The sequence below is a fragment of the Oryctolagus cuniculus genome, chromosome 18, assembly GCF_051225735.1.
Source record: "Oryctolagus cuniculus isolate XC-2025 breed Fujian yellow rabbit chromosome 18, ASM5122573v1, whole genome shotgun sequence".
In the NCBI taxonomy this organism is placed as follows: Eukaryota; Metazoa; Chordata; class Mammalia; order Lagomorpha; family Leporidae; genus Oryctolagus; species Oryctolagus cuniculus.
In genome coordinates this window covers 76,936,901-76,958,733 of record NC_142884.1, presented here as the reverse complement: position 1 = coordinate 76,958,733, position 21,833 = coordinate 76,936,901, and the positions used below count along the sequence as shown (strand labels likewise).

General features: G+C 62.9%; 2 protein-coding genes across 3 annotated transcripts; one reads left to right on the top strand and one right to left on the bottom strand.

The window, feature by feature from the left end:
• Window positions 1-586: 586 nt before the first annotated feature.
• On the bottom strand, window positions 587-5,519 carry COX4I1 (cytochrome c oxidase subunit 4I1). Of its 2 annotated transcripts, none has more exon segments than NM_001361489.1 (5): window positions 587-910; window positions 1,534-1,665; window positions 2,387-2,554; window positions 4,632-4,705; window positions 5,452-5,519. In NM_001361489.1, coding segments are annotated over 4 exon segments (510 nt in total). In that variant the 5' UTR covers window position 4,705; window positions 5,452-5,519; the 3' UTR covers window positions 587-773.
• Window positions 5,520-5,633: 114 nt separating this feature from the next.
• Window positions 5,634-21,731, top strand: EMC8 (ER membrane protein complex subunit 8). The gene is made up of 5 exons (XM_051829273.3): window positions 5,634-6,127; window positions 12,740-12,816; window positions 20,255-20,324; window positions 20,800-20,894; window positions 21,232-21,731. The coding sequence occupies exons 1-5, from the start codon at window positions 5,897-5,899 to the stop codon at window positions 21,389-21,391; spliced, it is 633 nt and encodes a 210-aa protein (XP_051685233.1). The 5' UTR covers window positions 5,634-5,896; the 3' UTR covers window positions 21,392-21,731.
• Window positions 21,732-21,833: the final 102 nt, after the last annotated feature.

Below are 21,833 nucleotides of genomic sequence, written 5' to 3'. Positions count from 1 at the left end.
CTGTGGTCCGGCCATCCTGCCACTCCAAGCAGGCTCCAGGCTCGTCCTGTTCTCCAGGCAGGGGACTGGTGCGTGGTGGACCGGGACCAAGTGCCTCAGAGCCCTTGTCCTGGCCAGGGCGCAGCCCACTTCCTGCCTCCTCATCTGCCCTGCTGTGGCTCTTCAGGGTTGCCAGGGACAACCCATCCGCCAGACCCAAGTCGGGCACTCAGCGCCTGGCTGCCCACTCTGGAGCCTGACCACTTCCAAGTGGCTCCCGGGGATCCCCATCAGACTGCCTACTGTAATGGGATTTGACTTTTAAAAACCTCTGACCAAAACCCAGAAATTTCCCATATCAAGAGGTTCCTGCTGCTGGTTCACTGCCCGATGCCCACAACAGCCCATCAGGAACCAGACTCAACGCAGGCCTCCCACGTGGGTGGCAAGACCCCAGCCACTTGAGCCGTTAGCAGCGGCCTCCCGGGGCCCCCACAGGCAGGAAGCTGGAACCAGGAGCCAGTCGGGCAGCCAGCCCTGGCCTGCCACTGGGGGAGAGGAGCGGCCCAGCCAGCGGCTTAGCACACACCTAAGGCACGAGATTCACTCGGGTACAGCCAGTGTATGTTTACTTCGGACGCCTGGGAGACAGCTATTGTTTTAAATAACAGACGCTTGCATTTAGTTCTCCTCCAAGAGGACCTCGGGGACACGGGTCGTTTATTAGGACTGGCGCCGTCTGACGTGGGTTCCCTGTGCGTGCGCAGCGCTGCGAGGGCTCCGCGGCAGGAGCTCTACTTCTTCCACTCGTTCTTGTCGTAGTCCCACTTGGCGGAGAAGCCCTGGATGGGGCTCACCTTCATGTCCAGCATCCTCTTGGTCTGCATGGCCACCCACTCCTTGTCGAAGGTGTGCGGGATGGGGCCGTACACTGCGGTTCAAAGGGAATCGTGAAGCCGCCCTGCACAGTGGTCCTGAGCCCACGCCCGGGGCCCCGAGCCCACCCATGCGGGCTTCTGTTCTAGGCACTCCCAGCTCTGACTTTTAATTATTCCTTTGTTGGTAAAAAGCTAAAAATACGTGAGCTGCAGGCAGCGTGTCTTCCACAGGCTCGTGTGCGGGCAGGGGGAGGGCCGCCTGCGACACAGGGAGGACGCTCACCCACTTAGGAGTCAGAGGCACAGCGACGCGCCTCTGCCTGCGCCCGGGGAACCCGCGAGACGCTGCGTGAGATGCAGGGCCAGGCCCGCCCAGGCCCACGCTGCGCCACGGTTCAGGAGTGAGTCCCTCTCCCTGCTGAACGAAGGCATCCTGGTGACGGGCGGGCAGGTGAAGACCTACTAGACCGCGTGCTGTGCGTGCTGTGTGCAGTACTCACGGCACAGCCACGACGGCCGCTCGCTCAGCCTCTCCGCACGTTCATCTCCCACCTCAGCTGGCCCAGCGGCCTCAGACACAAAATAACCCGACTCTCTGGCTCGAGGGCGGCGTGAAGGCCCCCGCGGTGCCCTGCCCGGCCCCCCGCTTCCAGGCTCCGGCCCCCTCCCTACTCACCGTAGTGCTTCTCCCAGATCAGGATGAGGGCGGTGAAGCCGATGAAGAACAGGGCCGTGCCCACGACCGTCTTCCACTCATTGGTGCCCCGGTTCATCTCGGCGAAGCTCTCGTTGAACTGAATGCGATACACTGTGACACAGGGGGGCAGCTGTTTGGGGCGGAGTGGATGCGTCCACACCTCCTCACGCTGAGAACACCCCCACGGGAGAAAACACGGGCCAGGGCTGCGCGGCGGCAGGGGAAGCCTCTGCCTGTTCACCAGCACCCCACAGCGGCGCCGTCGGAGCCCGGCTGCTCCCCTTCCCACCCAGCTTCTTCCCAGAGCACTCGGGAACGCACCGAAGATGGCTCCGGAGCACAGAAACTGGGTCCCAGTCAGTCACCCGGAACCCAGCAGTGGCCCTCTGGGTAGCCAGTCACCATCACACACACACACACACACACACACACACACACACCCCGCTGTCACTCCCCTCAGACACTCAGACACGCGCCCACAGTCACCGTCATACACACAGTCACCATCTCTCGCTCATACACACACACACACACACGTCCCACAGTCACGTCTCTCTCTCACACACAGAGACATGTCCCACAGTCACCGTCTCACACACACACGTCCCACTGTCACTCCCCTCAGACACGTGCCCACAGTCACCATCACACACACAGTCACCATCTCTCGCTCATACACACATGTCCCACAGTCACGTCTCTCTCTCTCTCACACACACACACACACACACACGTCCCACAGTCACGTCTCTCTCTCTCTCTCTCACACACACACACACACACACTCACGCAGACACGCCCGAGCACTGGCCGCCCCGTGTGCAGTACTCACACTCGACCTTCTCGTCCCTGGTGAGGCTGCCCCAGGGGGCCTTCTCCTTCTCCTTCAGGGCCTTCTGGCTGGCAGACAGCTGCTTCACATGGGCCACGTCGGGCAGGGGGTAGTCACGCCGGTCCACGTAGCTCGGGAGAGCGTAGTCCTCGCTCTTCACAACGCTCCCTGAAACCAAGGGCTGCTGTGACCGCTCCACGGGGGAGCCACAAACAAGGACCGAGACTCGGCGGCCCCGGGCCAGCGCCGCCAGCGCCGCCCGTCACCGCGCCGGTCGGCCAGGGCTGCAGGGTGCCCCGGGCAGGAGATGCACACAGCGGGGCCTTTCTAGAAGGGATTCAAACTGAAGAACAAAACTGCGCGAAACTCTCTAAGGTTCCGAAACCAAGCAGCATGAAGACGCGGGACGGAGGTCAGCCCGGCCGGGAAGACCCCCGCCCCCCCTTCCCTGTCCCAGCGCCTGGGCTCAGCCCCTGCAGCAGCGATGGCCCGTGGACCGGCTCCCGCCACCGCGAGGGAGGCCAGGCGGAGGTCAGGCTCCGGGCTTCCTTCAGGCCCGGCCAGGGCCGCGCACGCATGTGCAGAGTGAGCGGGGGCGGAGCTGCTGCGTCCTCCGGGAATCACCCGGGAACAGTCCTGAGCTGTGCTCCTCCCAGGGACGAGCACCAGGGGCCGCGGGTCACCGGGCGCGGATTCGGCCCCTAGGAAATGCTGAGCGTGGTTCGGACGTCGGGTGCCAGAGAGCAGACCACAGACTGCTGCAGTCTCTCTTAAAACACGTAAATCGTGTCTGGCTCGTGCCCGGCACACGAGACCAACGTGCGGCACGGTCCACCGCGAGGCGGAGGGGTGGAGTCTCAGACCGACTGTGTCTCGACACCAACTCTGACTTCTGCCTGTCGTTTCTTACAGTCTGATTTACAAATAAAAACACTGTCTTTGAAAGCCTCCTATTTCAGGTAGAGAACCTGGATCTGCTTGTCTGATGGCACCCGATGCTGAGTGCCAGCTGACGCGGTCAACGTCACAGCTGCCCTTGGAAGGAAGGACCGCGCGGGCCGGTATTGTGCTCTTTCCTTTCTTGACCATTTCTGTTGTCCCTCCTTCTATGTTTCTTCCTTTAAAGACTGTTTCTTGTTCAAGAAAAAAAAAGCCTAAAGCATAAGCCCTTCTAAGAATAGGGAGGTTGGGCTGGCGCCGCGGCTCACTGGGCTAATCCTCCACCTGCGGCGCCGGCACACCGAGTTCTAGTCCCGGTCGAGGCACCGGATTCTGTCCCGGTTGCCCCTCTTCCAGGCCAGCTCTCTGCTGTGGCCCGGGAGTGCAGTGGAGGATGGCCCAAGTGCTTGGGCCCTGCACCCGCGTGGGAGACCAGGAGAAGCACCTGGCTCCTGCCATCGGATCAGCGCGGTGCGCCAGCCGCAGCGGCAATTGGAGGGTGAACCAACGGCAAAGGAAGACCTTTCTCTCTGTCTCTCTCTCTCACTGTCCACTCTGCCTGTCAAAAAAAAAAAAAAAATAGGGAGGTTGGCAGCCAGGGTCAGGGACCCGTGAGAACTCCCGTGTGCTGACCGTGGAGGAGCCGCACGGGGCGAGCGCGTCAGAGAACGCGGCACCTTCTCACGTGCCTACCCGAAGCGAAGCCAAACCAACCAAAAAGCACTGGAAATGGACTGGCAAACCCACGGAGGCAGCGAATCCTGCCGCAGCCGGCGCCCAGGCTGCAAGTGCAGGAAGCGGCTCTGCTGTCCGGGTGACCAAGGTAACTGCCTTAGAGCTCACCCACAGCCCCGCGCCCCCTCCCAGCTCAGCCGCCACCCCACCCAGCCCCGCTGTCCGGGGTCACCCACGCCCCTGCCGCACCTGACCCTCCCCAGCCGCCGGCGGCAACCCCAGGCCAGGCTGCCCGCCCCCGCCCCCCTCCAGCTGGGCCTCCGCGCAGGGTCCGGGCCTCTGCCTTCTCCTCCGTGCCTGACGGCGCCTGCTGCAGACACACACGGAGGAGGGCACAGCCAGACCTGCGCCGTCCGCGCGGAGGGGGCACTTGCCAAGTGACGTGGCCAGGACGGAAGCGAGGTCCCTCGGGGAAGAGGCCCAGCCCAGGTCCCGCGGAGCAGCCCTCCTTGCTGGGAGGCGGGAAAGCAGGCGGGAGACAGGGGCGGGGCCGAGGCCAGCCGGCGGAGGCCGGAGCGGCCGTCCTGCCTGGACGCCGCGCCCAGACCCGGCCGCAGGCAGCATCACTTACCGTGCGCCCGCACGCACACGGAGGTGGAAATCGCCCGCCTGCCGACGAGGCTCAGCACCCTGGTGGCCAACATCCTGCAACACAAAGGACAGCACTTCCCCTGCGGCGACGGCGGACACGGGCACCCGGGCCGGCCGCGGCCGCTTCCGCCCCGCTCCGCCCCGGTGCCGTGCAGGCGCGCGCAGCTCCGGCTCGCGTCTCCCCGAGACTCGCCGCCTCCCCCCAGCGACACAAGCCCCGCCCGGCTCAAACACCAGCGAAGACCGATCCAGGTGACCGAAAAGGAAGCCACCGAAGCACCACGCCGCCGTGGGCCTGCCTTCTCGGGGGCCTGCCCGGCGGCAGCGGAGTGACCGGGATGACCCGGCCCTCCCTGGCCTCTGCGCCCCGGCTGCAGGACGCACTCCTCGGAGGACGGCGGCGCAGCAAGGGGTCCCGCCCCGGGGCAGCCAAACCTGCGCGTGACGTCGGGGCCGCCCTCGGCCGGGCCTCGCGCGCGGGCGCCGGGAGCCTCGCTCACCGCGGCCGGCGCGCAGCCGCCGAGCGGGCCGCGGGCGCCCAAGGTCACACCGTCCCAGCCCGCGGCGCGGCCGCCGCAGGCCAGCGGAGCAGGCCCGGGCGCTCGCGCCAGCACGGGGGCTGCGGCCCTGCAGCCCCTCGAGCCCCGAGCCCCCGCGGGGCGGCCTCAATGTCACCGGAGACGCAGGCCCACCGCCGTGTCCAGCGGGCGCCCGGCCGCCGGCGCGCAGGACCAACGGCCGCCGCTCCTAGGCCGGCACGGCCCGCTCGCGGCCCGGCGCCCGCTCCCCGCGAGCCTCACCTGCCGGTACCGCCGACCCTGCTGCCGCGACCGCCCTCTACGCCCCGGCTGCCCGCGACCGGAAGAGAGCGAGGCCGCGCCGCGAAGCACCACGGGATGCAGCGAGGCCCCGCCTCCCCGCGCTGCGCAGAGGTCGCCGGGGAGCGGAAGGGGGCATGCGCCGCGAACGTCGTAAAAACGCCGGCCGGGCTGCTTTCCGGCAGGCGCCGGGCAGGGAGCGCGAGTGGAGTCCGAGGCGGCGCCGGCGGCGGCAGCGGCAGCGGCGGCTTCCCGGAGGCGTGAGCCCAGGCCCGAGCCGGGCCGCCTGCGGGGCCTCGCCGGCCCGTGGCCGTGCCAGGCGGTCGCTTCCCGCTCGTCCGCGTCCCGGTGAGGCACCGCGCGGCCGGGCAGCGGGCCCAGGCCTCAGCCGCGCGGCCGCGGCCTTCGGGGCCGGCCCGGGCTCAGCATGCCCGGGGTGAAGCTGACCACCCAGGCCTACTGCAAGATGGTCCTGCACGGCGCCAAGTACCCGCACTGCGCCGTCAACGGCCTGCTGGTGGCCGAGAAGCAGAAGCCGCGCAAGGAGCACCTGCCCCTGGGCGGCGCGGGCGCCCACCACACCCTCTTCGTGGACTGCATCCCCCTGTTCCACGGCACGCTGGCCCTCGCCCCCATGCTGGAGGTGGCCCTCACCCTGGTAAGCGCGGCCCGGGGAGACACCGGGCGGGGGGCGGGGGCGGCGGCGAGGCCGGTCCGCCGCGGGAAGGCGGGCAGGAGCAGACGCTGTCCCGTGCGCCCCACGGCTCCGGCTGAGAGGGTCCGTGCGGGACAGGCGGGCTGCGACGCCCCGGGTGCTCACCCCGGAGGGGCGGCGGTCGCTGGAGACCCCCCCCCCCGCGCCGAGGGGCGGGCGGTGCGGCGAGGCCCGGCGGGGGTCCCGGCCCGAGGGCGCCGGGCACAGCCTGGGGCTGGACTGAGTCGTCGCGCGGAGTTCTTGCTGTCGCTGGGCCGGGGCCGGGGACGTAGATGGAGCTGCCACACAGCCGCGGCGCCGCGTGCGCACCTGCTCCGCCGGGCCTGCAGCCGGCCCTCGCTGCTGTGCAGCCTGGGGAGCTCGGGAGAGGCGGGCAGGGGGCTGCCGGGGCCCAGAGAGGGGGCGGGCAGCGGGGGGCAGCCCTGGGGGGACGGGCAGCGGTGGGCAGCCCTGGGGGGGGCGGGCAGCGGTGGACGTCCTGGGGGGGGGACGGGCAGCGGGGGGACGCCCTGGGGGGGGGACGGGCAGCGGGGGGACGCCCGGGGGGGGACGGGCAGCGGGGGGACGCCCGGGGGGGGGGACGAGCAGCGGGGGGACGCCCGGGGGGGGGACGGGCAGCGGGGGGACGCCCGGGGAGGGGGGACGGGCAGCGGGGGGACGCCCGGGGGGGGGACGGGCAGCGGGGGGACGCCCGGGGGGGGGATGGGCAGGGGTGGGCAGCCTTGGGGGGGCCGGAGCTGGAAGGGCGGGGCGGAAGGCGGCAGCGAGGCCGGAGAGGGCAGTGGGCTGGAAGAGTAGGGAACTGGGGAGCACGGGGCATGCGGAGGGCAGGGCCAGGAGAGGGCGTGGGCAGTGTCCCACAGGGCCCGTGTGGCGAGGCCGGGGTGCTGGGCAGCTCCTCAGGGCAGCGGGAGCCACTCAGATTTGTGTCTGAGCGATGGCTCCAGCCTTCAGTCAAGAGTGTTGGGCAGGGGCCGGCACTGTGGGGCGGGGGTAAAGCTGCTGCCTGCGTCTCCAGCATCCCGTATTGGCACTGGTTCGAGTCCCAGCTGCTCCACTTCCAGACTGTTCCCTGCTGATGCACCTGGGACAGCAGCAGAGACTGGCGCCCATGGGAGACCCGGAAGAAGCTCCTGGCTGGGGTCTGGCCCGGTCCTGGCCGTTGCGGCCATCTGGGGAGTGAACCAACAGGTGGAAGATCTCCCACCCTCCCTCCCTCTCCCCTTCTCCTTCCCTTCCTCTCTCTCTCTCCCTCCCTCTGTAACTCTTTCAAGTGAATAAAATAATGTTGCCGGCGCCGTGGCTCAGTAGGCTAATCCTCCGCCTTGCGGCGCTGGCACACCGGGTTCTAGTCCCGGTTGGGGCGCCAGATTCTGTCCCGGTTGCCCCTCTTCCAGGCCAGCTCTCTGCTGTGGCCAGGGAGTGCAGTGGAGGATGGCCCAAGTGCTTGGGCCCTGCACCCCATGGGAGACCAGGAAAAGCACCTGGCTCCTGCCATCGGATCAGCGCGGTGCGCCGGCTGCGGCAGCCATTGGAGGGTGAACCAACGGCAAAGGAAGACCTTTCTCTCTGTCTCTCTCACTGTCCACTCTGCCTGTCAAAAAAATTAAAAAAAAAAATCTTTAAAAAAAAATACAGCTTTGGAGAGGGGGTACACCCAAGACCAGAGGCAGGGAGGTGGCTGACCACGCTGTGTTCCGTTGGCCTGGGGGAGGGGACGTGACCGTGACAGCTGTCTCTGGCTCATGGTGGTGCGGTTCCTTGGGGAAACAGGGAAACTGGCGGGGGGTGCCTTCGCCTGAGGTGGTCACGTGAGGAAGTCCTGGCAGTGAAGGTTGAAAGTGGACGTGGGGATGGACGGACATACGGGCCCAGACAGAGGTGGGAGCCCGTGGCTTCCCCATGACTGGAAGCCGTGAAAGCCCGTGAGCCTCGCTGGGGCCCTGCACGAGGGGAAGCCGCCCCGCCCGTGGCAGGTGTGTGGACGGAGAGTGACTGCGGGGGCCGGGGCCGCGGTAGCACCTCCATCCAGGCCTGCGCCCGGCATCACTCAGCCTTCTCGTCCCAAGTCCCTGCTCAGAGCTGGTCTCCTCCCGTACGCGGTGTGAGCCGTGCTTGAGAGAATTAACCATGCCAACGTGAGCAGTACACAGTGCGTTTGCATCACCGTACACGGGTGTTCCCCGCGGAGCAGAGCTGCCTCCAAACCCTCACTGGGGAGGACGGGGCCCGGAGGGGACCTCGGCTCAGAACGCAGGCCGCGTGCTGCCACCAGCCGGAGCCCGGGGGCGGGGGGGGGGCTGCTCTGGGTGTGCCCCTGCCGCTTCCAGACGGCAGGCTCCCAGCACCGCCCCACACAGGCCTCTGGCTGGTGCATCTCGCGTCCAGCAGTGTCCGTGTCGGGCCAAGCCGGGCTCCGTGGGTCTCCTCGGCCGTGAACTCCACTGCCCCAGTGTTGTCCTGCTCGGCTGTGGCTCCTGGCTGTGGCCTGGCCCGACTCCAGCCGTTGTGGCCGTTTGGGGAGTGAACCAATGGATGAAGGATCTGTCTCTCCCTCTCTCTGTAACTCTTTCAAATAAATCTTTAAAAAATAAGTAAAACTTTCTTTTTAAAAAAATCGCCAAAGCAGCTGAGACGGGAGAGATGCCAGTGCAGTGCCAGTGGACGACCTCTAGGGGGCTTCGCAACTCGAGCCTGTCTGAGCAGGTCGCATCCTCATTAAGCCGGTCAGGTGTTGACCTTTGGACTTAGTGGTGAGACCCTGGAGGCCGCGAGACCTCAGTGTGCAGAACCGAAGTCCACCGGGCTCTCGGCTGCAGGAGACGGCACCTCGGCCGGGCGTCTGGACCAGGCAGCTGGACCCGGCCTTGTTCTCCTGGCTGCTGGACCCGGCCTTGTTCTCCTGGCAGCTGGACCCGGGCCTTGTTCTCCTGGCTGCCTGCTCTTCAGGGAGCCCTGTGCTGGAATGGTTTTGCTAAATGGGGAAGACTGGCTTGATCTGCAGTCTGTCAGAGGCAACATGGGATTCCTGAGGAGGCTTTTCATTATAATTTTCCATTTTAAAAAATCCATGCGTCTCTGGAGGCTTTTTGGGGTTTTTTTTTAAGTACTTATGCCTATTACCTTATTTATCCTTATAACCCTATGACGTAAGTAGCAAAGGAATTATCTCTAATAGCAAAAACCCATAAAACGTTAGGAGGAAAATTAGCGTGGACCTGCTGTTTCTCTAAGCCTCTTCTGTGCTCCGGGGCGGCTCTGCTGGGAGCCCTCAGATGGCCGCCTTCCTGCCTGCAATTTCAGGCCAGGACGTCCCCTCTGTGCCCCCGCCCGGCATCTCCCACGCCCCCCGTGCCCGTGCCCTCTCCAGGGCATCCGCGTGCCCGCCTGGGAGAGGGGCACCGGCTCGGGTTCCCCTTCCGTTTTCTCCGCAAAGCTCCTGCACAGCTGTAGCTCGTGAGGCCCGTCCAGCCCGCCGGCCACGCGAGGCCTGTGAAGTCATTTGGTCAGGCTCTGCCGTGGCGACGGAAGGCCACACTTCAGTAAACCCCAGCAGTGTGGCCTCACGTGATGTTACCAATGTCCGGATGCCCCTGGCAGGAGAAAGGCCCCCGCCCGGCTCCCGGTCCCTCCACCCTGCGTGTCGCCGAAGGCAGGAAGGCCTGCAGCTTACCGCCTGGGGGTCTGGGTGCATGGCGGGTTCAGGAGCGGAGCCCCTCTGGCCAGGCCCCTGCCCTTGCCCTCTTTATGGTTGGACTTGCGGTCACCACAGATGGCAGTGGTGCCTGGAAGATGACAGTGCTTCACACGTAAACAGTAAGTGTGCCGAGAGCCTCGTGGTGCCGCCCAGCGGGACGCGTGAGGCCTCCGTGCCGTCGGCAGCTCTGTGTATGTGAGGGACCGAACAAGCCAGAGGGCACTGGAGAGAAGGCGCCAGGCTGACGCCGCAGTGGCCACGAGCTCTCCCGCGTGAGCGACGCTTGGCTCGCAGATCTGTTTTCCTTTGCTCGTCCACACAGGCAGCTGCCCGTGGGCTTCCGCCACGCGCCAGACCTGCCTGTGCAGCGCTGCTCGCTCGGCGCACTCCACGTCACCTCCTGTCAGCCTCTGTGTTCTCTCCAGCAGAGGAAACTCCTCCCCCCGTTAAAGCCTGCTCAGCTGGGAGGGCCCCACTCGCGCACCCACCTCCGGTTCCTGCTTCCTGCTGATGTGCCTTGGGAGGCAGTGTGTGGGTCCCTGCACTTGCTGGGAGGCTTGCACTGAGTTCCAGGCTCCTGGCTTCCACCTGGCCCAACCCCAGCTGTTGCGGACATTTGGGGAGCAAATGCAACAGTTAAGAGATGTCTGTCTCTCTCCACCTTTCAAGTAACATAAAATAGAACTTGCCCCCTTCCTCTGAGGCTGTCTGTTCCTCCCTTTCGCGTTCTGCCTTCCTTGGTTGGACAGACCGTGCATCCGTCCTCGTACGGTTGACTGATCGTTGTTTGAGTCACTCGGGAGTTTGTGAAGCAAGCCAGCACTTTGACCTGGCTTACTTTAAAAGCAGCCTCTTCAGGGGTCATGGCGTTATTTTTGTGACGAATTAGGGTTTTTCCATGCAGGAGTTTGCCCTCTGCAAGCGAGGCCCAGGTTGAGGTCTGTGTTGTGCCAGTCACGCTCCTTTCTGTGTCCTGAGGGCAGATGGAAGACACCGCCCCAAACCTGTGTCCCCGGTCAGAGAAGGGGCGTGGGCGCAGCTGAGAGTACTCAGTAGAGGTGCTGCCGGGGCTGGTCCGGGATGGCCGTACAAGACAGCTGCATCCTTGCGTGGTCGTGGCGCGCCTGTGGTCAGCCAGTAATGACCACCAGTCTCTACACCCTGACCCTCAGCCTCGCCTAGCAGAAGGCGTTTTCAGGCGCAGACGTTGTGGCGTGGCGGGTTAAACCACCACTGGGGACCCCCACGTCGTGGAGAGAATCCCCATGCAGTCCCTGCCTCGCGGCTCCCTGCTGGCGCACCCTAGGAGGCACCTGTCACCCAGATGGGAAGCCCACGTGGGGCTCCTGGCTTCAGTCTGGCCCAGCCCTGGCTCTTGCGAGCATGTGAGGACCAGCAGAAGGAAGATGTCTCTCTCTCTCTCTCTCTGCCTCTCTCTCCGTCTTTCTGACTTCCAAGTAGTTGAAAATAAAACATTTTTTGAAGGGGTAATTTGCAGATAAGTGTAAGTTATGGGTCGTAGGTGGAGAGATGACCTTGGATTCTCCGTGTTTGCCCCGTGGAATCCCCGGGCCCTTTTAAGAGGCACTTAGGGTAGGGGTCAGCAGATGGGGCCGGAAGCAAGGTCAGAGCGTTGCAGCCACAGGCCCAGGACGTGGGCAGCTCTGCAGGTACACGGATTCTTGCCGGCACCTCCGGAAGGGGCACAGCCTGTGAGCCATCCCAGACGCCTGGCCTGTCAGTTCAGAAGGTGCCTTGTCTGTAGCTGTCCCGAGGGCTGTGAGAAAATGAGGTGGCTGTAAACACCACTGCCCCGAAGCCAGGTGGAGATGTCCAGGTCGGCAGACACCTCGGCCTCTCCCGGCTTCCCTGCCCCGAGGATCAGGGCCTGGACCGAGCCCCAGACCTAGAGCCCGGCCCTGTGGCGCTGCCTGGAGGGAGTCAAGAAGCCAATGGAAGCAGCGCGGGGTTCCCAGAGCGTCTCGGCCGTGCGCAGTGGTTTGCTGCAAAGCCGCGGGGGAGGCGCCGTTGTCCTCATTTGGGGGCGTAGCCGTGCTCATCTGGGTAGACAGGCAGAAGGTCCGGTGCTTCAGGGGTCCCGGTGTTGACCCAGTGTGGTCATTTGTGAGCTCTCAGGAGGCCAGAAGTGTTGTAACCCCTGTGCGAGCCGGCGACCCTGACTGGAACTGTCTGGTGATGTCTGCTTTTAGTCAGAAAGGAGACGGCGGAGTCCGACCCTGAACGGGACAGAGCTCTAGAGGCCCTACTCTGTGACGCGCACACGGACACTCGCGCTTTCAGCCAGTTGATTCACAGCAAAACAAAAAAAAAAAAATAAAAACGCATCCGTTTGCTTCCTCTTCAGCAGACTGAGACTGGAATTTGTTGCGGCATATTAAATTCTGTTATGGGGAAACAGGATGACCTTTTGCTGTTTTTAATAATGGCGTCAGAGCTGCAGGGTGGACCTGGTGAGACAGCGGGTTTGGAAAGCGGCTCAGAAGACCCTGGAGGTCGCACCGTCCAGTGGCGGTGAAGTGTGCTTGCACGTGCCTGTACCCGATTCAAAACCTCGTCCGGAGGGGCCTCTCGCTGGGCCGGGCAAGCAGTGGTTCCCTGTGTCCAGCATGGCAGCACCCACAGGGCCCTGGGGTGCTGCCTGAGAGCACGGCCGTCTGTTTGGCCTGGCCTGGGGCTGGGGGAGGGATGTGGGATTTGCGTTTTCCTCTGAGCCCCCGGCTGGCTCTCTGGGCCTTTCTTCTGGGAGGGACGCAGGGTGAGGGCACGCTTGCCCTGACTTGTCCGGGAGGGAGTAGCCATCATTCACCTTTTCTTCCCAATTTCTGTTCTTGTTTCAGATCGATTCCTGGTGCAAAGACAATAGCTATGTGATCGCCGGCTACTATCAAGCCAATGAGCGCGTCAAGGATGCCAGGTATGCTAGCGGGTGAGCCCCTGGGCGCGGGGGTGGTCACGCACGCACGCCTGCCTGGGGGTCGCTCGTCGACCCCCTGCAGGCTCCAGATGCAGCGTGTGGGGCGCACGCCCCTCCCCGCCCTCTGTGCTCCTTTATGGAATTGGAAGGGAATCCTGGTGTGGCGAGTTCCAAACAGAGACTCTGAACATTTATGTTAACTTGGGGATTCTGTTTTGTATCTTCTTTATATCGCTTGAAGGGGATTCGTACAGTTGAGGCCTCAGGTTCTGTCCGCTCGGCTCTGCCTGCTCCCCCTCCCCAGGCTGGCTGTGATGTGGGCAGAGCGGCCGCAGGGAGCCCACCGTCTCTCGGGAGAACTGACCCGGCCTTGGGTCTGGGGCTCTCGGGTGTGACACGGTGGAGAAAATGTGGTCTCTGCTGCTGCTTTTGTTGCTCTTGTCCAGGTGGTCCCCGTCGCGGCCGTGTCTAGGGCGCGGTGGAGGGCCAGCAGGGCCCCGTGAGCCTGGCTCGTGTCTAGGGCGCGGTGGAGGGCCAGCAGGGCCCCGTGAGCCTGGCTCTTCGGCTTTTCCCGCCACCTTGCCGTTCTTACTCTGAGCCTGCAGGTGGGACTTCTTCCCTGCATCTCTTTGTTTTTGTTTTTAAGATTTATTTATTTGAAAGAGTTACACAGAGAGGAGAAGCAGAGAGAGAGAGAGGGCTTCCATCTGATGGTTCACTCCCTAAATAGCCGCAACGGCTGGAGCTGCGCCAGTCAAAGCCAGGAACTCTTTCCAGGTCTCCCACGCGGGTGCAGGGGTCCAAGGACTTGGGTCATCCACTGCTTTCCCAGGACTGGAAGTGGAGCAGCCGGGACTCAAACCGGCGCCCATATGGGATGCGGCACTGCAGACGGCGGCCTTACCCGCTGCGCCACAGCGCCGGCCCCAGTGCGTGTCCTAATGACCTCGTTCCTCCGGGTAGCTCCTCTGCTGGCCATCCTGCACCCTGTGCTGGTGACTCAGCTGTCCATCTCTGAGCAGGAGAGTGCCCAGGGACCGTGTGCACCTTGGTCTTTGTTACATGAGAGGCTGGCCAGCGTGAGCTGAGCCAAGCAAACATGCTCGGCCCCGCCCTCACTTGACTGGGTGGAAGAGCCTGCACCAGGAGCTGCACCAGGGAGAACTCGCCCAGAGCCGTGACCTGAGACCCCCAGGGAAGGGAGTCCTTTGAACCGGGGTCTCGGGAGTAGGCCTGGTGGAGACCCGGAGGCCAGCGTGATCCTGGTGGGTAGACGGGTGGGGCTGTGGTGGGAGAGGGGGCAGTGGAGCTGCAGGCAAGGCAGGGCTGCCCTGAGGGCTCCCCACTGCCCAGGGAGTGGCACAGTGCTGACTTGGCAGGAGGGCTTTCCCGGACAGAGCTGTGCCCCTGAGCTGCTGTTGCAGGCGGGGCGGGGTTCTGGGCGAGAAGAAGTGCACCAGACTGCCAGGTCCACACGGGAACCCCACTCCTGAATCCATGCCCGCGGGACTCAGCTTGGTCCTCTGCCGCCTCCGCTCATTCCCGCTCAGCCTGCAGCCGGCTCAGACGCCACCTTCGTGCCCCCACCATCCTTTAGGAGGCCTTGCCCTCGCCAAGCTGCATCCCGGGGCCAGTCTGTAGAGGGGATGACGTGCAGGCTGGAGGGCGGTGAGAGGTGGCCCCCGGGCCTGCCCAGCGAAGCTCGAGTCCCCCTGCAGAGGTGACGCTGGCCTCGGGCTCTGGGGTCATCTCATCCCGAGAAGGGAGTGTCCCAGAGGCCCCCAGTCTGGAAATGGAGGAGCAGCAGTGGTGCGGACTCTTCTGTCCAGTGTCGGAGCGTCGTCTCCTGTCCCTGCCTGGTCTACTGAAAATGTGTCCCCGCTCTGGAAATACCTCCCATTAACCGTGTCTCACTGAGTAAGGGCTGTGGATTCAGGTCCCGGGTGACTTGCTGGTTAGCCTCCGGGGCCCCAGCCTGTGGGGTAGGCCACAGCGTGTGCCTGGGAGAGCAGCCTGAGGACGGGCGTGGCACCAGCCCTTCTGAGCGCCACTCAGTAGCTTAACATCTTGTGGCTGTGAGTCCACGCCAGGACGTGCCCTGGCCTGCAGCACGTCAGCAGAACACTAGGTACCAGGTGTGCGGCTTCGCGCACCTGCAGAGCCCGGCCCCGGCCGTCAGGGAGGGGGCTCGCACGGTGCTGTCCACCTGTCGCACCCGTGCTCCACCGCGTATCGGGCAGCTGGCTCGGCAGCAAAGGGGACGCCCTCCTCGACGGTCCTAACGTGGCAGTCTTGCGTCCAGAAATGAGACAGCAGCTCTTCAAATGCTGTGACAATTCATTGGCTGCAGATTCTTTAACTTGTTCAAAAAAATAAATTTTGAGTTCTTGGGTATCTGAAATGGTAGGTTTCTTTTTTTGTTTGTTTTTGGTTTTTTTGGTTGGTTGGTTTATTTTAACTGCCAGTTTTATTCTTCTGGCTACAGTTTCCAAAGGTGATTAGAAATTTACTTTTCTTTTATAGTTCTTTGTTTAGTCTGCCACCATTGCCCAGTTAAGCTGGTTGCAAAATTATTTCACGCTTACTTTTTTTTTTTTTAAGATTTTATTTATTTATTTGACAGAGTTACAGTGAGAGAGAGAGACAGAGAGAAAGATCTTCCTTTCATTGGTTCACTCCCCAAGTGGCCGCAAAGGCCGGAGCTGCGCCAATCCAAAGCCAGGAGCTTCCTCCAGGTCTCCCACACGGGTGCAGGAGCTCAAGGACCTGGGCCATCCTCTGCTGCTTTCCCAGGCCACAGCAGAGAGCTGGACTGGAAGAGGAGCAACCGGGACTAGAACCGGTGCCCATATGGGATGCCGGCGCCACAGGCAGAGGATTAACCCAGCGCACCACAGCACTGGCCTGTTTCATGCTTGCTTATTTAAAAAAAAAAAAAAACACCTTGTACTTTGTGTGAGAGAGACATAGGTGTTCATTAAAAATACACAGAAGCAAAAACAGAAGAAACAAAACTTCACGACACAAGAAACAAGCAGTTGAGGTTGTTTTGTTTTATTTTGTTTTAAGATTTGTTTGTTTATTTGAAAAACAGAGTTACAGAGGGGACGGCGCTGTGGCACGGCAGGTTAACACCCTGGCCTGAAGCGCCAGCATCCCAGATGGATGCTGATCTGAGACCTGGCTGCTCCACTTCCCATCCAGCTCTCTGCTGTGGCCTGGGAAAGCAGTGGAGGATGGCCCAAGTCCTTGAGTCCCTGCACCTTCGTGGGAGACCTGGAAGAAGCTCCTGGCTCCTGCCTCTGGATGGGCGAAGTTCTGGCTGTTGTGACCACTTGGGGAGTGAACCATCGATGGAAGACCTCTCTCTCTCTTTCTGCCTCTCCTCTCTGTAACTCTGACTTTCAAATAAATAAATAAATCTTTAAAAAAAAATAAAAACAATTACAGAGGGACAGAGGCAGAGAGAAGGTCTTCTATCCGCTGGTTCACTCCCCAAATGGCTGCAACGGCCGATCCAAAGCCAGGAACCTGGAACTTCTTCCAGGTCTCCCACGTGGGTGCAGGGGCCGAAGGACGTGGGCCATCTTCTACTGCTTTCCCAGGCCACAGCAGAGAGCTGGATTGGAAGAGGAGCAGCCAGGAACAGAACCGGCGCCCATATGGGATGCCAGCACTGCGGGCGGCAGCTTTGCCTGCTGCACAGTTAAGTTTTGATATATGTTTGTGTGAACACACACACACACACACGTGTGAGCTGGTACTTCATATGCTCCTTTGTAGCCTGTTGTGTTCTTTACAACATGGAATGCATATGTGTGGAGCTTCTCAGTTGAAAGGTAAGCCTGGAATATGGATAGAAATCCCGGGGCCGGCGCTGTGGCGCAGCGGGTTGAAGCCCTGGCTGAAGCACTGGCATCCCATATGGATGCCAGTTCAAGACCCAGCTGCTCCTCTTCCAATCCAGCTCTCTGCTGTGGCCTGGGAAAGCAGAAGATGGCCCAAGCCCTTGGGCCCCTGCCCCCACGTGGGAGACGCAGAAGAAGCTCCTGGCTCCTGGCTTCAGATCGGTGCAGCTCCAGCTATTGTGGCCATCTGGGGAGTGAATCAGCAGATGGAAGACCTCTCTCTGTAACTCGTCTTTCAAATAAATAAATCTTTAAAAAATAAAAATCCAAAGAGATGCTGGTAACAAGGAAACTGTCAAAAAAAAAAAAATGCCACCAGCTGATTAAAAGTACAGTGAAGGTCAGCGACGCATCAGAAAATGCCAAGAGGACCAATGCAGGCCCAGATGTCGGTGTCGGACGGCCAGGACTTGGAGGCCTGAAGCGGCAGGACGGGAGAACCGTGCGCGTCTCTGCTTCCAGGGCCTCCTCGCGGCCTCCCCGAGCCCCTCCCGCTCATCTGCTCTTAGCGGGTTCTTACCCAGATGTGTGACGGCGTGCCCCTGAAGGCCTGGCCGAGCCGCCGTCCTCCCGGTGTCCGGCTCCCTGTGCTGCCCCTGAAGGCCTGGCCGAGCCCGCCGTCCTCCCAGGTGTCCGGCTCCCTGTGCTGCCCCTGAAGGCCTGGCCGCGCCCGCCGTCCTCCCGGTGTCCGGCTCCCTGTGCTGCCCCTGAAGGCCTGGCCGCGCCCGCCGTCCTCCCGGTGTCCGGCTCCCTGTGCTGCCCCTGAAGGCCTGGCCGCGCCCGCCGTCCTCCCGGTGTCCTGGTCTGGCACGGCCTGCGCGCCCCGTGGTCCGTCCTCTTGCTCGTTGAGAGCGTGTGTGACTTCCTTGCTCAGAGCAGGTTGAGAGCGTGTGACTTCCTTGCTCAGAGCAGGCCCTCGTTCCCCTGCGGTAGGAACCGTTCCCGAACTGCAAGGACTTGGACACGTCGACCGTCCGCGGCTCTCGTCTCTCAGGAGTGTTTCTTGACCCCCTCGCCTGGGAAAGTCGCCGACTGGCAGGAGGGCCGTGTTAGGGATCGTGGCCTTGGACGTGTCTGGAGGCCGGGCAGCTCTGCCTGTGTTGTTAGGAGTCCCCAGAAGATGGTACACGTAGCGGACGCCAGCCGCTTGCCCTTAGCACGCGGCCCGCGGGTCTCCTCCCACCGGCCGTCATTTTAAAGGTCGATTGACTTACTTGAAAGAAAGAAAACAGAAGTCTTCCATCTGCAACAGCCGGGGCTGGGCCAGGCCGAAGTGAGGAGCCAGGAGCTTCTTCCGGGACTCACACAGGGATGCAGGGGCCCGGGGACTTGGGCCTCTTCCAGTGCTTCCCCGGGCACATGAGCAGGGCTGGGTCAGAAGTGGAGCAGCCGGGACTCCGGCAGCGCCCGGCGGGAGGCCGGCGCTGCAGGTGGAGGCTTCGCCTGCACCAGAGCGCCAGTCCCGGGCATACTCCCTTCTCGTTTAAGTTTCATTTTTCTTAACCCAGTACTGTAGACTCACAGTCAGCATTTCACCTTCAGTTCTCAGTTTTGTAAATGAAGATCGAGTAGTCAGATAAAATCATTCATTTTCATAATAAATATTTCCTGGTTACTCTTTTCGGCCATTCACAAGGGAGGGTTGTAGTCGTATGGCATGCTTCTTTAGATGAGCCCAGAGCAGACATTGTCTCGCCGCGGCTGCTAGGATCGTGCGCCCAGAAAGCTGACGTGGGTAGCACCCTCAGCCCTCAGGCTTCAGTGCCAGCCACCTACTGATGCAGACCCGGGAGGTCGGGGCGGTGGGTCCTGCACCCGGGGGGGACACCTGGATTGAGGGCTCAGCTCCCGTGCTGGCTGCAGCCAAGGGCTGTTGCAGGCACCCGGCAGGGGAACCGTCGGACGGGAGTGCTCCCCTCTCTGTCTCTTTCTCAGACCTTACTATAGGAGGCAGAAATTTGGGCAGGCGGGCGGTGCAGCAGCCTCGATGCCACTTGGGACACCTGTGTCCCAGGCAGAGCACCTGGGTTGCAGTCCTGGCTTCGCCCCCTCCAGCTTCCTGGTCGTGTGCACCCTGGGAAGCACACCAGGTGATGATGCAGGTACTTGGGTCCCTGCCGCCCACCTGGGGTGCCTGGATTGACTAATCCAGGTACCCCATGGCATCAAGGAGAGCAGGGCCCCGCGTGGGGAGCAGGAGAGAGCCTGGCTTCCTAAGTGGGGAAGCCGCCGGGCCCGCCCGCGGTGGGAGAGGCTGAGCACGGCAGCTGGCTCTTCCAGGACCTGAGGAGAGCGTTCGGGGCACGTCAGGTAGGAGAGTCTAGAACCGTGAGGCCAGCTAAGCAGCCCGTGCCGTAGGTGATAGCCTGGGTGAGACCAGTGGCCGGGAGCAGAGGACAGGCATGCTGAAGTCAGAAGCTGGCAGAGGGCCCCACACGGTGGCTTTTAGGGGGAGGGGCCGCTGGACCCTAAGGCGGTGGTTGGCAGACTCCTGGAGGCAGTCCTCGGGGTCACGTGGACAGTAGACCGCACAGAGCGCTGAGCAAGAACCGCGGCCAAGTGAAGAAGCGGACGAGGTGCGGGTGGGAGCGACGGGAGGGCAGGGCCTGGCCACGGAGAATCAGCCGATGCCGTTCCCCTGTGAAGACAGCTGCGGCCGGGGGTGGGGGTGTCAGGGCCCCAGGGAGAAGGCCACGGCGGGTGGGCCGCCCCTGCTGAGCTGGAGAATGACTGGAGACGGCCGAGTGGCGCGGGAGCCCCTCCATAATTAGCTCTGTGACTTCCAGCAGGAAGATGTCATTTATCAAGGCTGGGTGGTGGCAGGGCCGGGCCCACAGCTGAAGGCACAGCATGGAGTTGGGGCGGGGGGGGGTGGCCCGAGGTTTCTGTGGCTTGTCGCAGCCGAGTCCTTGGCCAGCATGCAGGTGGGGAAGGCGGCCAGGAGGCTGTGATGCCTGGGCCTGCGGGGACCCTCTCCGGGGCGCAGGGCCCTGACAGCACGGTGTCCCCGCAGACTGGCACACAGGGCCTGTTGGGCCTGGCAGTCTTTCTTGGTGCCCACTTGCTGCCGTGGGCAGCGCTGAGCGGCCTTAACCAGGACCTGGGAGAACTGACCAGCTCCTCTCTGGTGGGGACCTGGAGAACTGACCGGCTCCTCTCTGGTGGGGACCTGGAGAACTGACCGGCTCCTCTCTGGTGGGGACCTGGAGAACTGACCGGCTCCTCTCTGGTGGGGACCTGGAGAACTGACCGGCTCCTCTCTGGTGGGGACCTGGAGAACTGACCAGCTCCCCTCTGGGGACCTGGAGAACTGACCGGCTCCTCTCTGGGGACCTGGAGAACTGACCGGCTCCTCTCTGGTGGGGACCTGGGAGAACTGACCGGCTCCTCTCTGGGGACCTGGAGAACTGACCGGCTCCTCTCTGGTTTGACCTGGGAGAACTGACTGGCTCCTCTCTGGTGGGACCTGGGAGAACTGACCGGCTCCTCTCTGGTGGGAACCTGGAGAACTGACCGGCTCCTCTCTTTAGTCCAAACCAGGTCGCAGAGAAGGTGGCCTCCAGGATTGCCGAAGGCTTCAGCGACACGGCTCTCATCATGGTGAGTCACTTGTTGGCGCTACTTATGGGGTGGCCGTCTCGCCCTCTGTCCTCAGGAGACCCCTGTGGCGTCTGTTGGCCCCTGGGCTGTGGTCCCAGCACAGGGATGGTCCCTGCCCAGCAGTGGTGTCCTAGGACCTTGTTAGAAATGCAGGTCTTCAGGCCCAGCCGCAGACCCCCTTAGAACTCAGCAGTCTGTTTTAACACTGCTTCCAGGTGATTCTGGGACATGTGCCCCTGGGGAGGATGGGCACAGAAGGGGGCCTGGGTGGGTCGCATCGGGGCCTGTGCTTCAGTCTGGATTGGACAGGGGAGGGGAGGGAGGGGTGTGGAGAAGCAGCCAAGTGCCCGGTGTTGACCCTGCAGAAACGCTAGGCCACGCCTTCCTGGTGGGCTTTCCCCAGAAGGGGCCCCTAGACCCCGGGGGCCGCCTCGGCCCTCCCCGCACTTCCCTCTCGTGTCTGCCCTCGGCTCAGGTGGACAACACCAAGTTTACGATGGACTGCGGAGCACCCACGATCCACGTGTACGAGCACCACGAGAGCAGATGGCGCTGCCGGGACCCACACCAGTGAGTGCCGAGCCTGCCGGGCTGGGCCCGCACCGAGGAGGCGCCCGTCCACCTGGGTTTTAAGTTGGCGTGTTCTCCAGGCACCGTATCATGCCCTTGCCGGACTGCTGGGGGACCAGGGCCTGCCGGGCTGCCGCCCCCGGCCGAGGGCACTTCCCAGAATCCTCCGGTCAGCTGCCCTTGGCCTTCTCACAGTGTCTGCAGAGGGCCAGCTGTGGGTCGGCGCCCGTGTCCACCTTTGGCTCATAGCTCCCTGTCCCCAGCGCCCGTGGTCTCCTCCACCCCGTGGGCCTCCATGGTTGCTGCACGAGGCTGACTTGTCCGTGTTTGCCCGTAGCGATTACTGCGAAGACTGGCCGGAGGCGCAGAGGATTTCGGCGTCGCTGCTGGACAGCCGCTCCTACGAGACGCTCGTGGACTTCGACAACCACCTGGACGACATCCGCAACGACTGGACAAACCCCGAGATCAACAAAGCCGTCCTGCACCTGTGCTAGGCAGGGCCGTGCGCCGAGCGAGAAGAAGGCCCACTTGTCCGTGTAAATAGAGCTCTGGGTGCCAGGAGCAGCGCTGGCGGCTCTGGGAGGTGCCACGTGCCTGGGAAGAGGGCACGCGTCCCGCCGCGGCTGGAAGATTGGCACGCGTCCAGTCTGACGTCCGCGTGGACCTTCCCCAGCTGTGTGTTGCTCTAATCCTCCACATCAAAGCTCTTCCTGCCTGCCCGCGTTGTTCCTATTAAACAGTTTTAACTAACGTTTTATAATCTGGAGAGAATACTTTTTAAAGCTTATGAACTATCTTTTAAAAAAAAAAAAAAAGGCCGCATCTTATACTCCACTAAGTGTGTCTGTGAGTTTTTATCCTGGTGAAGTCGTCACACGACGTCCAGGGGGCGGGTGGGCATCTGGGTGGAGCCAGGCCCGGGTCCCAGGAGCTGTG